This window comes from Somniosus microcephalus, chromosome 17 (genome assembly GCF_052327205.1).
Source record: "Somniosus microcephalus isolate GS21.2 chromosome 17, FLI_Smic_1.0, whole genome shotgun sequence".
NCBI classification, from domain to species: domain Eukaryota; kingdom Metazoa; phylum Chordata; class Chondrichthyes; order Squaliformes; family Somniosidae; genus Somniosus; species Somniosus microcephalus.
In genome coordinates, this window is record NC_141003.1 from 61,492,819 (window position 1) to 61,506,861 (window position 14,043).

A 14,043-nucleotide genomic window follows, 5' to 3' on the forward strand; every position below is an offset into this window, starting at 1 on the left:
GAGTGACACCTGTAGTGACAGGGCGAGTGACACCTGTAATGACAGGGCGAGTGACACCTGTAGTGACAGGTCGAGTGACACCTGTATATGATAGGGCGAGGGGCACCTGTAGTGACGGGGCGAGTGACACCTGTAGTGACAGGGCGAGTGACACCTGTAATGACAGGCCCACTGACACATGTAGTGACAGGGCGAGTGACACCTGTAGTGACAGGGCGAGTGACACCTGTAGTGACAGGTCGAGTGACACCTATATATGATGGGGCGAGGGGCACCTGTAGTGACAGGGCGAGTGACACCTGTAGTGACAGGTCGAGTGACACCTATAGTGACAGATCGATGACACCTGTCATGACAGGGCGAGTGACACCTGTAGTGACAGGGCGAGTGACACATGTAATGGCAGGGCGAGTGACACCTGCAGTGACAGGGCGAGTGACACCTGCAGTTACAGGGCGAGTGACACCTGTCGTGACAGGTCGAGTGACACCTGTAGTGACAGATCGAGTGACACCTTCAGTGACAGGGTGATTGACACATGCAAGGGCAGGGCGAGTGACATCTGTAGCGACAGGGCGCGTGACACTTAAAGTGACAGGGCAAGTGTCACCTGCAGTAACATGGTGAGTGACACTGTGTTGACTGGGCGAGTGACACCTGTAGTGACAGGGTGAGTGACACCTGTAGTGACAGGGCGAGTGACACCTGTAGTGACAGGTCAAGTGACACCTGTAGTGACCAGGTGAGTGACACCTTTAGTGATGGAGCTAGTGACAGGTCGAGTGACACCTATAGTGACAGGTCAAGTGACACCTGTAGTGACCAGGTGCGTGACACCTGTATTGACAGGTCGAGTGACACCTGTAGTGACAGGGTGAGTGACACCTGTAGTGACAGATCGAGTGACACCTGTAGTGATAGGTCGAGTGACACCTATAGTGACCAGGTGAGTGACACCTGTAGTGATGCAGCGAGTGACAGGTCGAGTGACACCGATAGTGACAAGTCGAGTGACACCTATAGTGACAGGTCGAGTGACACCTGTGGTGACAGGGCGAGTATCACCTGTAATGACAGGTCGAGTGACACCAATAGTGGTATGGCGAGTGACACCTGTAGTGACAGGTCCAGTGACACCTGTAGTGACAGGTCCAGTGACACCTGTAGTGACAGGGTGAGTGACACCTGTAGTGACAGATCGAGTGACACCTGTAGTGACAGGTCGAGTGACACCTGTGGTGTCAAGGCAAGTGACACCTGTAGTGACAGGGCAAGTAACACCTGTAGTGACAGGTCGAGTGACACCTGTAGTGATGGAGTGAGTGACACCTATAGTGACAGGTCGGGTGACACCTATAGTGACAGGTCGAGTGACACCTGTAGTGACAGGTCGAGTGACACCTGTGGTGTCAAGGCAAGTGACACCTGTAGTGACAGGGCAAGTAACACCTGTAGTGACAGGGCGAGTGACACCTGTAGTGACAGGGCGAGTGACACCTGTAGTGACAGGGCGAGTGACACCTGTAATGACAGGCCCACTGACACATGTAGTGACAGGGTGAGTGATACCTGTAGTGACAGGGCGAGTGACACCTGTAGTGACAGTTCGAGTGACACCTGTATATGATAGGGCGAGGGGCACCTGTAGTGACAGGGTGAGTGACACCTGTAGTGACAGGTCGAGTGACACCTGTTGTGACAAGTTGAGTGACACCTGTAGTGACAGGGTGAGTGACACCTGTAGTGACAGGTCGAGTGACACCTGTAGTAACAGGGTGAGTGATAATTGTAGTGACAAGTCGAGTGACACCTGCAGTGACAGGTCGAGTGACACCTGTAATGACAGGGCGAGTGACACTGTAGTGACAGGTCGAGTGACACCTGTAGTGACGGGGTGTGTGGTGACCCAGCGAAACAAGGTAACTAGCCACCCCCACTTCAGGAACCCCAGAGGAGCGGCAGCAGCCGATCATTTCACTCAGTAGGGGCACTACATTTGGTGTTAAAAGACACTCATCATTCATTTAAACGAGGCCCGTATACTTATTGAAGAGAATGTAAAAGATCCCACGGCACTATTCGAAGAAGAGCTGGGGAATTCTCCCCGGTGTCCTGGCCAATATTTATCACCCAACTAACATCACAATAAACAGTTTAACTGAGCATTTATGTCAGTGCTGTTGGTGAGATCTTGCTGTGTGCAATTTGGCTGCCATGTTTGCCTATAGAACAACAGTGACTACACTTCAAAGGTAATCCATTGGCTGCGAAGAGCTTTGGGATGTGTTGAGGACTATATATAACTGCAAGTTCTTTCTTTTTTTCTCCTGATTGACTGCACCCGGCACAGCTCCATCACCAAACAACTGGGTTAGAGACATAGAACAGCTCTGTCTACTCTGTCCCAGCAGTTTGTCTCCACCCTAATCTCCGGTGAGCTGCCTGCCCTCTCTCTGGATCAGCTTAGACTGCATTGGGGTAGTTTTATACTGTGCGTGCCTGCCTTGGTGCTGGCTCGAGAGCCCAAACTCAATTCTGTTCCTTTACCCGAAGGAGCAGACTCAGTGATGAAACCTGTGGATATTTGCTTTGTTCCATTCAGCACAGCTTCGGTCTGTTCAGGAGGAGATCGACAGCTTGGAGGAGGAGAAGGAGAGTGAGCTGATGGAGGCTCATGAGGAACTCCACTGCGCACAGGAGGAAATTGTGAACCTGCGTCAGGCGGCTGAGGAGGCAGCGGGAGAGCGGGAGAATGAGATTGCCACGCTGCAGGAGGAGCTGTGTCGTATCCAAGCAGAGCTGGAGCACCTTCAGCAGACCACGGTGGAGTACGAGCTGGAGATCACCACACTGCGGGCAGAGATACAGATGAAGAGTGACAGTCAGCAGAGGAAAAACTCAGAGGAGGTCACCCAACTCCAGGGTACGATTCAGGTGAAGGATGGGAGGGATTACTTAGAGGGGCCATTAAACTGCGAAGGAGTGGCCTCGGTGGAACAGCATGCTGGGTAGGTGTGTGTGTGGGTAGGAGCCAGTGATCAGGATCCATGTGGGGCCAGTGATCAGGATCCATGTGGGGCCAGTGATCAGGATCCATGTGGGGCCAGTGATCAGGATCCATGTGGGGCCAGTGATCAGGATCCATGTGGGGCCAGTGATCAGGATCCATGTGGGGCCAGTGATCAGGATCCATGTGGGGCCAGTGATCAGGATCCATGTGGGGCCAGTGATCAGGATCCATGTGGAGCCAGTGATCAGGATCCATGTGGGGCCAGTGATCAGGATCCATGTGGGGCCAGTGATCAGGATCCATGTGGGGCCTGTTATCAGGATCCATGTGGGGCCAGTGATAAGGATCCATGTGGGGCCAGTGATCAGGATCCATGTGGGGTCAGTTATCGGGATCCATGTGGGGTCAGTTATCGGGATCCATGTGGAGCCAGTTATCAGGATCCATGTGGGGCCAGTTATCAGGATCCATGTGGGGCCGGATATCAGGATCCATGTGGGGCCAGTGATCAGGATCCATGTGGGGCCAGTTATCAGGATCCATGTGGGGTCAGTTATCGGGATCCATGTGGGGCCAGTTATCAGGATCCATGTGGGGCCAGATATCAGGATCCATGTGGGGCCAGAGATCAGGATCCATGTGGAGCCAGTGATCAGGATCCATGTGGGGCCAGTGATCAGGATCCATGTGGGGCCAGTGATCAGGATCCATGTGGGGCCTGTTATCAGGATCCATGTGGGGCCAGTGATAAGGATCCATGTGGGGCCAGTGATCAGGATCCATGTGGGGTCAGTTATCGGGATCCATGTGGGGTCAGTTATCGGGATCCATGTGGAGCCAGTTATCAGGATCCATGTGGGGCCAGTTATCAGGATCCATGTGGGGCCGGATATCAGGATCCATGTGGGGCCAGTGATCAGGATCCATGTGGGGCCAGAGATCAGGATCCATGTGGGGCCAGTTATCAGGATCCATGTGGGGCCAGTTATCAGGATCCATGTGGGGCCAGTTATCAGGATCCATGTGGGGCCAGTTATCAGGATCCATGTGGGGCCAGTTATCAGGATCCATGTGGGGCCAGTTATCAGGATCCATGTGCGGCCAGTTATCAGGATCCATGTGGGGCCAGTTATCAGGATCCATGTGGGGCCAGTTATCAGGATCCATGTGGGGCCAGTTATCAGGATCCATGTGGGGCCAGTTATCAGGATCCATGTGGGGCCAGTTATCAGGATCCATGTGGGGCCAGTTATCAGGATCCATGTGGGGTCAGTTATCAGGATCCATGTGGGGCCAGTTATCAGGATCCATGTGGGGCCAGTTATCAGGATCCATGTGGGGTTAGTTATCAGGATCCATGTGGGGTCAGTTATCAGGATCCATGTGGGGCCAGTTATCAGGATCCATGTGGGGCCAGTTATCAGGATCCATGTGGGGCCAGTTATCAGGATCCATGTGGGGCCAGTTATCAGGATCCATGTGCGGCCAGTTATCAGGATCCATGTGGGGCCAGTTATCAGGATCCATGTGGGGCCAGTTATCAGGATCCATGTGGGGCCAGTTATCAGGATCCATGTGGGGCCAGTTATCAGGATCCATGTGGGGCCAGTTATCAGGATCCATGTGGGGCCAGTTATCAGGATCCATGTGGGGTCAGTTATCAGGATCCATGTGGGGCCAGTTATCAGGATCCATGTGGGGTTAGTTATCAGGATCCATGTGGGGTCAGTTATCAGGATCCATGTGGGGCCAGTTATCAGGATCCATGTGGGGCCAGTTATCAGGATCCATGCAGAATCAGTAACTAGTGGTGTTCCGCAGGGCTCGGTGCTGGGTCCCCAACTCTTTACAATCTATATTAACGATTTGGAGGAGGGGACCGAGTGTAACATATCAAAGTTTGCAGATGATACTAAGATGGGAGGGAAAGTAGTGAAAAAACCTGCAAGGGGACATAGACAGGCTAAGTAAGTGGGCAGAGATTTGGCAGATGGAATACAATACTGGAAAGTGTGAGGTTATGCACTTTGGCAGGAAAAATCGTCGAGCAAGTTATTATCTTAATGGCAAGAAACTGGAAAGTACTGAAGTACAAAGGGATCTGGGGGTCCTGGTGCATGAAACTCGAAAGGTTAGTATGCAGGTGCAGCAAGTGATTGAGAAGGCCAATGGATGTTGGCTTTCATTGCTAGGGGGATAGAATATAAAAATAGTGAGGTATTGCTTCAGTTGTACAAGGTATTGGTGAGACCGCACCTGGAATACTGCATACAGTTTTGGTGTTCATACTTAAGAAAAGACATACTTGCTCTCGAGTCAGTACAAAGAAGGTTCACTCGGTTAATCCCGGGGATGAGGGGATGGACATATGAGGAGAGGTTGAGTAGATTGGTACTCTACTCATTGGAGTTCAGAAGAATGAGAGGCGATCTTATTGAAACATATAAGATTGTGAAGGGGTTGGATCGGGTGGATGCGGTGAGGATGTTCCCGATGATGGGTGAAACTAGAACTAGGGGGCATAGTCTTAGAATAAGGGGCTGCTCTTTCAAAACTGAGATGAGGAGGAACTACTTCACTCAGAGGGTGGTAGGTCCATGGAATATGCTGCCCCAAAAAGCTGTAGAAGCTACATCATTACATAAATTTAAAACAGAAATAGACAGTTTCCTAGAAGTAAAGGGAATTAAGGGTTACGGGGAGCGGGCAGGAATTTGGACATGAGTCTAGGTTCGGTTCGGACATGGCCCTGTGGGTAGCGGAGCGGGCCCAGGGGCCGTGTAGCCTGATCCTGCTCCTATTTCGTGTGTCTAATTCTGTTAGATTCAGGAGATGGTTCTGTGATAGTAGATTGGCGGTTAGGATCAGATCAGCCATGATCTTATTAAATGGCGGAGCAGGCTCGAGGGGCCGATTGGCCTACTCCTGCTCCTATTTCTTATGTTCTTATGTTCTTATGCGGGGCCAGTTATCAGGATCCATGTGGGGCCAGTTATCAGGATCCATGTGGGGCCAGTTATCAGGATCCATGCGGGGCCAGTTATCAGGATCCATGTGGGGCCAGTTATCGGGGTTCATGCAAGTAATATTCATGCCACACAAGTGCCAGGAAATTACCATCTCCAAGAAGAGAAGGTCTGACCACTTCCCCTTGGTATTACCATCGCCGAATCCCCCACCATTAACATCCTGGGGGTTCACCATTGATCAGAAATTCACTGGACCATCCACATAAATACTGTGGCTACAAGAGCAGGCCAGAGGCTGGGTATTCTGTGGCGAGTGACTCACCTCCTGACTCCCCAAAGCCTTTCCACCATCTACAAGGCACAAGTCAGGAGTGTGATGGAATACTCTCCACTTGCCTGGATGAGTGCAGCTCCAACAACACTCAAGAAGCTCGACGCCATCCAGGATAAAGCAGCCGTTTGATCGGCACCCCATCCACCACCTTAAACAGTCACTCCCTCCACCACCGGCGTACCGTGGCTGCAGTGTGTACCATCTACAAGATGTGCTGCAGCAACTCGCCAAGGCTTCTTCGGCAGCACCTCCCAAACTCGCAACCTCTACCACCTAGAAGGACAAAGGCAGCAGGCGCATGGGAACACCTGTAAGTTTCCCTCCAAGTCACACACCATCCTGACTTGGAAATATATTGCCGTTCCTTCATCATCTCTGGGTCAAAATCCTGGAACTCCCTACCTAACAGCACTGTGGGAGTACCTTCACCACATGGACTGCGGTGGTTCAAGAAGGCGGCTCACCACCACCTTTTCAAGGGCAATTAGGGATGGGCAATAAATGCTGGCCTTGCCAGCGGCGCTCACATCCCGTGAATGAATAAAAAACCGCACGGCCAGTAATTGGGGTCCATGTGGAGTCAGTTATCAGGATCCATGCAGGGCCAGTTATCGGGGTACATGTGGGCCAGTTATCGGTGTAAGGAAAGGCCTGATGTCCTCCAGGATGAGTTTAGGAGCCGGACTGTACAGGTGGGAATCTCGGGATTACTTCACCAGCTATGCGCTGGAATAGGGAAGCGTAGGGGGATTAGGGAAGTCACTGCCTGGCGAAAGGAGACATGTCAGGAAGAGGGATTCCACTCTTGGGCTTTGGCACCAGTTCTGGGACAGCTGGGAGCTATTCCGCGACAGCTGGGAGCTATTCCACAAGGGTAGGCTACACCTGAACAAGGAGGGAGTTGATGTCCTGTGAAAACGGTGAAATCTGGAAGTGACAAAGTTATTAAATTCGGACGGTGGAGGCGCTGGAAAAATAAAACCAAGTAAGATCAGCTAATGGAGGACAGAGAAATAGATGAAGATAATATTCATGCAGAAAACAATTTAGCAAGAGGGATATGGAGGCGGAGAATAAAACCAAAGGCACTAGTTAAAATTGGAGAAAAACTGAAGCTTAGATACAAAAATCATTGGAAAAGGCGTAGTGTTAAAAAAAGTAAAAAAAATGTTTCAAACGCATGTATTGGAATGTGGGCAATAAACTAGGGGGAACTGAATGAAGTGTTATCACCCATTTAAAACAGAGATGAGGAGGAATTTCTTCTCTCAGAGGGTCGTGAATCTCTACCCCAGAGAGCTGTAGAGGCGGAGACATTGAATATATTCCAGGTGGAGATAGACAGATGTTTGAACTACAGGGGAGTCAATGGTTATGGGGAGCGGGCGGGAAAGTGGAGTTGAGGCCAAGATCAGATCAGCCATGATCTTATTGAATGGCGGAGCAGGCTCGAGGGGCCAAATGGCTTCCTCCTGCTCCTATTTCTTATGTTCTTATGTTGTACCGGAAGATCTAGGCTTAATAGCATTAACAGACTTCAGGAGGACATGGACAGACTAGTGATTTGGACAGACACATGGCAGATGAAATTTAAGGTAGAGAAGTGTGAAGTGATTAATTTTGATAGGAAGAATGAGGAGAGGCAATATAAACGAAATGGTACAATAATAAAGGGGGTGCAGGAACAGAGAGCAGGGGAGTGGGACTAATAGCAAAACAGTACCAAAGAGCCGGCACAGGCCCGATGGGCCGAATGGCCTCCCTTCTATGCTGTATGATTCAATGTTTCTAACAGAAACATGACTGCAAACTGGACATGAATGTAAAATAAGCATATTGGGATAGAATATATTTAGGAGGGATAGAAAAGATAAGAAAGGAGGCTGAGTAGCAATATTGGTAAAAGAGGGACTACACACTGTCGAGGGTTGGTATAGACGAGGAAAGGGTACAGACAGAGCCAACATGGTTCCAGCTCAAAGCCAAAGCAAAGGGCTTGATACATTAGTAGGGCTGCATTGCACACTTCCAAATTGTGGGAAGGAAATGGAAGGAATGCATAAGATTAGAGGGATGAGTGGGAATAACAAAATTATTGTTCTTGGAAATTTTTAATGATCCACTTGGCCATCGGGACAGAATGAGAGTAAATAGAGAAATGGGAATGGAATTCCTAAAATGTGTCCACGACTCCTCCCTCAAGCAATAAGTTAGTCAGCTTACCTTTTATGTTAATTACTGTGATTGATGACAGGTGTCATCACCAATTAAAAGGTAGCAAGCGCCCTCTTCTTAAAGGGCCACAATCAATAAATTGTAAGTTAAATAAATTTTAAATGAAACTTAAGAAACTAAATTAATATTCTGTTCTGGGGGGGTGATGAAGCACTCCAGTCCCTCCGGTGCCGACTGGTTGCGGAAGGTCTCAAGTATGCCATTGGACACCGCGTAGTCCATCTCTAAGGACACCCGGGCCTGAACGTAGCCGCAGAAGAGAGGCGGGCTTTCGGGCTGAATGACACCCTCGACTGCGCGTTACCTGGATCTGTTAATGGCCACCTTGGCCAGGCTCAGGAGCAGTCCTACGAGGAGATCCTCCAACTTGCTTGCTCCCCTCCTCATCGTGTGGCCTAAGATCAGGAACGTTGCACTGAAGTGCAGCCAGAAATTGAGGAGCAGCCCCTTCAGATAGGGGCCTCTCACACTCCACGTATACATGAAACACAGACTCCTCCAGGCCGCAGAAATTGCAGGCGGCCTGGGTGTCCGTGAATTTACGCAAATATTTATTGCACAGGATGGCTGTGTGCAACAATCGCCACACCAAATACCCAATTGAAAAGGGGAGGGCTTCCGCATAAAGAGCCCTCCACTGGGGACCCCTGCCTCCTCCGGACGGCAAGATGGTATGTCAGGGCATGTCCGGACGGCAGACAATAAAGTGGAAAGTGTGCAGGAACAGCCCGTACAGGAAACCCCTCCACACAAAGTGGAATTACATGGAGGAGATTTCCAAGTAACGGCTCAAGTTGTGAGGCGCCATCTCCCCAGGGAGGTTTTGGGGCCTGGTGCTGATGAGAAATTCCATCCAAGCGGAGGTCAGCGGGACACACCTAGTGGAGTCAGGGCTGAGTGCCACTTTGAGTCTCAATGGCTTTGGCCGCGAACCGGACACCACGCCAGGACACACGCTATACCAACTCCTCTGGCGACATTCAGCCTGCTCCTCCGCCATCCAGTAAGTCCCTGACTCTGGTTACCTTGCCAGCCAGAGCCCTGTCCTCCGTCATCCACATAAACCCGCACTCGTGGAAGTGCGGATTCCTGAGAAGCGGCTCACAGAGATAACCGCCACACCTGACGGGGGAGAACACCAGCTGGAGGTGACCTTGTTCCAGATCCTGATCAATTCCTGGTAAAAGACAAACAGCTGATGCCCAGGTTTACAAACAGGAGCTGCGTGTTGTAATTGAGGCTGTGCAGCTGGCGGAAGAAATATGTCGCCAGCACACACCATCTAGGAGGATCCTCGTCGTACAGGTACAGATCCTCGACCTGCAAGGACTGAAGGTGGAAAGTTGCAGCCTGGGTATGGACGCACACCAGCACCTGACCGCCCTCCCTAAGTGAGAGACTCAGAGCCATGGCAGAGACCCAATGTGTCCTTCTGTCCCTGAAGAAGTCAATGAGCTTCTTCTGTATCTTGGTGACAAACCCAGGGGGAGGGATCAAAGTGACCAACCGGTACCACAACATAGCGGCCACCAGCTGATTTATGACCAGCGCTCGACCCCTGGAGGACACCACTTGGTGCAATCCTGTCAGTGCCCTAGGTGAGTAGTGACTTTAACCTCCAGCTCTTGCCAGTTCGCCGGCCAGGCTTCCTCAGCAGGGCTCAGGTAGACTCCCAGGTAGAGAAGATGAGTGATGCTCCAGACAAAAGGTCTGAGCTGCTCCGGCAGGGGCTCCACCTGCCACTGACCCACCAGGAGTCCAGAACATTTCTCCCAGTTGATCCTTGCGGAGGAGTAGAGCAGAGTAGACCTGCTGACACTCACGCATGCTCCGCAAGTCAACGGGATCCGTGACCATGAGGAGCACGTCGTCAGCGTACACTGAGAGGAGACCTCCATGCCCAGCCCGCGCAGAACCATTCCCATCAACCTCTTCGACAATAGGCGCAGGAAAGGCTCCACGCAGATGACATATAACAGGCCGGAAATGGAGCATCCCTGACGCACTCTTCTCCTGAAGCGAAGGGGTGCTGTCAAAGATCCATTAACTTTAATCAGACACTGCACATCAGCATACAGAAGTCAGATCCGGGCAACGAAATGCATCCCAAACCCGAATGCCCACAGAGTCCCAAAGAGGTATTCATGATCCACCCTGTCGAACACCTACTCCTGATCCAGGGAAAGGAAGGCGACCGACAGACCAGCCCTCTGGGAATGGTGGACCAGGTCCCGGACCAGGTCCCGGACCAGATGGATGCTAAAGGTGGATGTGTTGTTAGATCTGGTTATGAGTAATGAAATGGATCAGGTAGATGAGCTAAATGTGAGTGAGCATTTTGAGAGTAGTATCCACAATATAAGGTTTAAGATCCAACTAGAAAGGGATATTTTAGTACAAAAACTGGAAGACCAGATTGGATTGGGGCAGAGTTTAGAAATACAAGGAGTGAGCTAGGTGACAGGAGGTGGAAGGAGACAATGACACACGGGACTGTGGAGCAACAGTGGGACCTTTTTAAAAGTGATTGTGAAGTTGCACAATAATTTGATTAGGGTAGTGCGGTTGATGTTATGTAAATGGACCTTCAAAAGGCGATTGACAAAGTACCACATAATAGACTTGTTAGCAAAATAAAAGCCCATGGGATTAAAGGGACAATAGCCGCATGGATACAAAATTGCTAAGGGAATAAAACAGAATAGTGGTGAACAGTTGTTTTTCAGACTGGAGCAAAGTATACAGTGGTGTTCCCCAGGGGTCAGTATTAGGACCACTGCTCTTTTTGATATATATTAATGACCTGGACTGGAGTAAACAGGGCATAATTTTAAAGTTTGTAGATGACACAAAACTCGGAAATGTAATAAACAATAAGGAGGATAGTAACAGACTTCAGGAGGACATAGACAGACTGATGAAATGCGCAGACACATGGCAGATGAAATTTAATGCAGAGAAGTATGAAATGATACATTTTGGTAGGAAGAATAAACTAAATGGTACAATTTTAAATGGGGTGCAGGAACAGAGAGACCTGGGGATATATGTACACAAATATTTGAAGGAGGCAGGACAAGTTGAGAAGGCTGTTAAAAAGCTATATGGGATCCTTGGCTTTATTAATAGAGAAATAGAGTACAAAAGCAAGGAAGTTATTGCTAAACCTTTATAAAACACTGGTTAGGCCCCAACTGGAGTATTGTGTTCAATTCTGGGCACCACACTTTAGGAAGGATGTCGAGGCCTTGGAGAGGGTGCAGGAGAGATTTACTGGAATGGTACCAAAGATGAGGGACTTCAGTTATGTGGAGAGACTGGAGAAGCTGAGGTGGTTAAGAGGAGATATGATAGAGGTGTTCAAAATCATGAAGGATTTTGATAGAGTAAATAAAGAGAAATTGTTTCCAGTGGCAGAAGGGTCGGTAACCAGAGGACACAGAATTAAGGTGATTGGCAGAAGAACCAGCGGCAACATGAGGAGATAGTTTTTTTACACAGCGAGTGGTTGTGATCTGAAATGCACTGCCTGAAAGGGTGGTGGAAGCAGATTTAATAGTAAAATTCAAAAAGAAATTGGATAAATACTTAAAGGGAAAAAAATACAGGGCTATGAGGAAAGAGCAGGGGAGTGGGATTAATTGGATAGCTCTAGCAAAGAGCCAGCACAGACATGGTGGGCTGAATGGCCTCCTTTTGTGCTGTATCATTCTATGATAATAAATATATTCCATTAAAAATGGAAACTATTAATAATTTTAGGATGCTATGGACAAAAAAATGAGAAATCAATTATAATTGCTTTCCAATTATGAGTATTATAAGAATATTAATGATGAAAAAGCTAAAGCAGAAAAAATGAGACAAGTGGTTAAGATCAGGATAAGGAAAGCTAAGAGGGAATATGAGGAAATGTTTTTTTTTAAAACATCAAAAGGAACAGTAAAGTATTGTAGAAAAAATCATGGTTTCCTGGACCAATATGTTGAGGAACCAACTAGAGATCAGGCCATCTTAGACTAGGTATTATGTAATGAGAAAGGATTAATTAGCAATCTTGTGCGAGGCCCCTTGGGGAGGAGCGATCATAATATGATAGAATTCTTCATTAAGATGGAGAGTGGAGTATTTGACTCAGAGACTAGGGCCTAGAAATTCAGTTGGCTGCGCCAGCAGTTAGCGCCTAAAGAAAAGTGAATGTCGGGCGCTATGCGTGTTGCGCCCGGGCGCAGCGCAGTTTGCGCCTCGCCCCAAATTAAGTTAGCCGTTAGCGCCGGCGCAAAGTTTAGCGCCCGCCCGGATGCGCGCGCAGAAAATGACGTCACATCCTCGTGCAACGCCCTTTGGCCGCCCCGATTCCAAACTTCAGTCGGACCGCCCCATTGTGCGGCTGGCGGCCGGAGCGTTTGAAAAAGGGAACGCAACACAGCCAGCGCGGGCCCCGGGGGGCGCAAATTAAAGGGGACATACCCTCCAGTATAAAGGCCAGTCATTTTGCAGCAAACACTCTTGTGCAACGCATTTCTGGACACACAACAAGGAGGATAGCTAACTGGTTTCAAGCAGCAACAGCTCAGGTATTTTTGGACTCAGGCCAGAGCGCTGCAAGTGGCCTTTTGGAAATTTGACTGTTTGCCAGGATTTGATGGGGGTTGCATGGGGTGCCAACGCGGAGCTGCAGCGCCATGTCCGTAGGGCTCGCAGACGCATTGTGAGAGGGGCAGCCCTGGCTAGAGGCAGAGGGGGCAACAGGCGTCGGCCACGTAGGCCTTACCCAGTCAGGCTATACCGCCAGCAGCGCTCCTACCTCAACATGACTGGCGCGCGATGTGTTAGAAGGCTCCGATTCCGAAAGGAGGTGGTTGCAGAGATCTGCGTCCAAAGCTCAGGTGCGGGACGTCTCTGTCGGTGGAAGTGAAGGTGACGGTGGCATTGAACTTCTATGCCACCGGCTCCTTCCAATCCGCTGCTGGGGACATAGCTAACATCTCCCAGTACGGCGCGCATCGCTGCATCCGCCAGGTGACCGAAGCACTGTTCAGAAGGAGATGCCAATTCATCTCCTTCCCCATGGCCCTGGAGAGCCAGCATCAGCGCGCATTGGGATTTGCAAGACTCGCGGCCTTCCCCTTGGTGCAGGGCGCCATTGACTGTACGCATGTGGCTTTGCGGGCCCCTCTGGAGCATGGCGAGCAGTATCGCAACAGGAAGGGCTACCATTCTCTGAATGTGCAGCTGGTGTGTGACCACAAGCAGCGCATCATGGCTGTCAATGCCAGCTTTCCAGGCAGCAGCCACGATGCGTTTATCCTGCGGCAGAGTACTGTGCATGACATGTTCGAGGCACAGCCTCCCCCAAGAGGATGGCTACTCGGGGACAAAGGCTATCCTTTGTGTACCTGGCTCATGACCCCGCTCCGCGCGCCCAGGACCGCTGCTGAAGAGGCATACAACGAGAGCCATCAAACCACCCGCAACATCATCGAGCAAACTAT

The 14,043-nt window shown here is 50.1% G+C and overlaps 1 protein-coding gene across 1 annotated transcript in view; it reads left to right on the forward strand.

Moving 5' to 3' along the window:
* LOC147105772 (uncharacterized) overlaps positions 1-14,043 on the forward strand; it is a 232,055-nt gene that overhangs the window by 158,279 nt on the left and 59,733 nt on the right. The window contains 1 exon segment of the mRNA XM_086010942.1: positions 2,603-2,923. Coding sequence (XP_085867068.1) covers positions 2,603-2,923 — 321 coding nt within the window.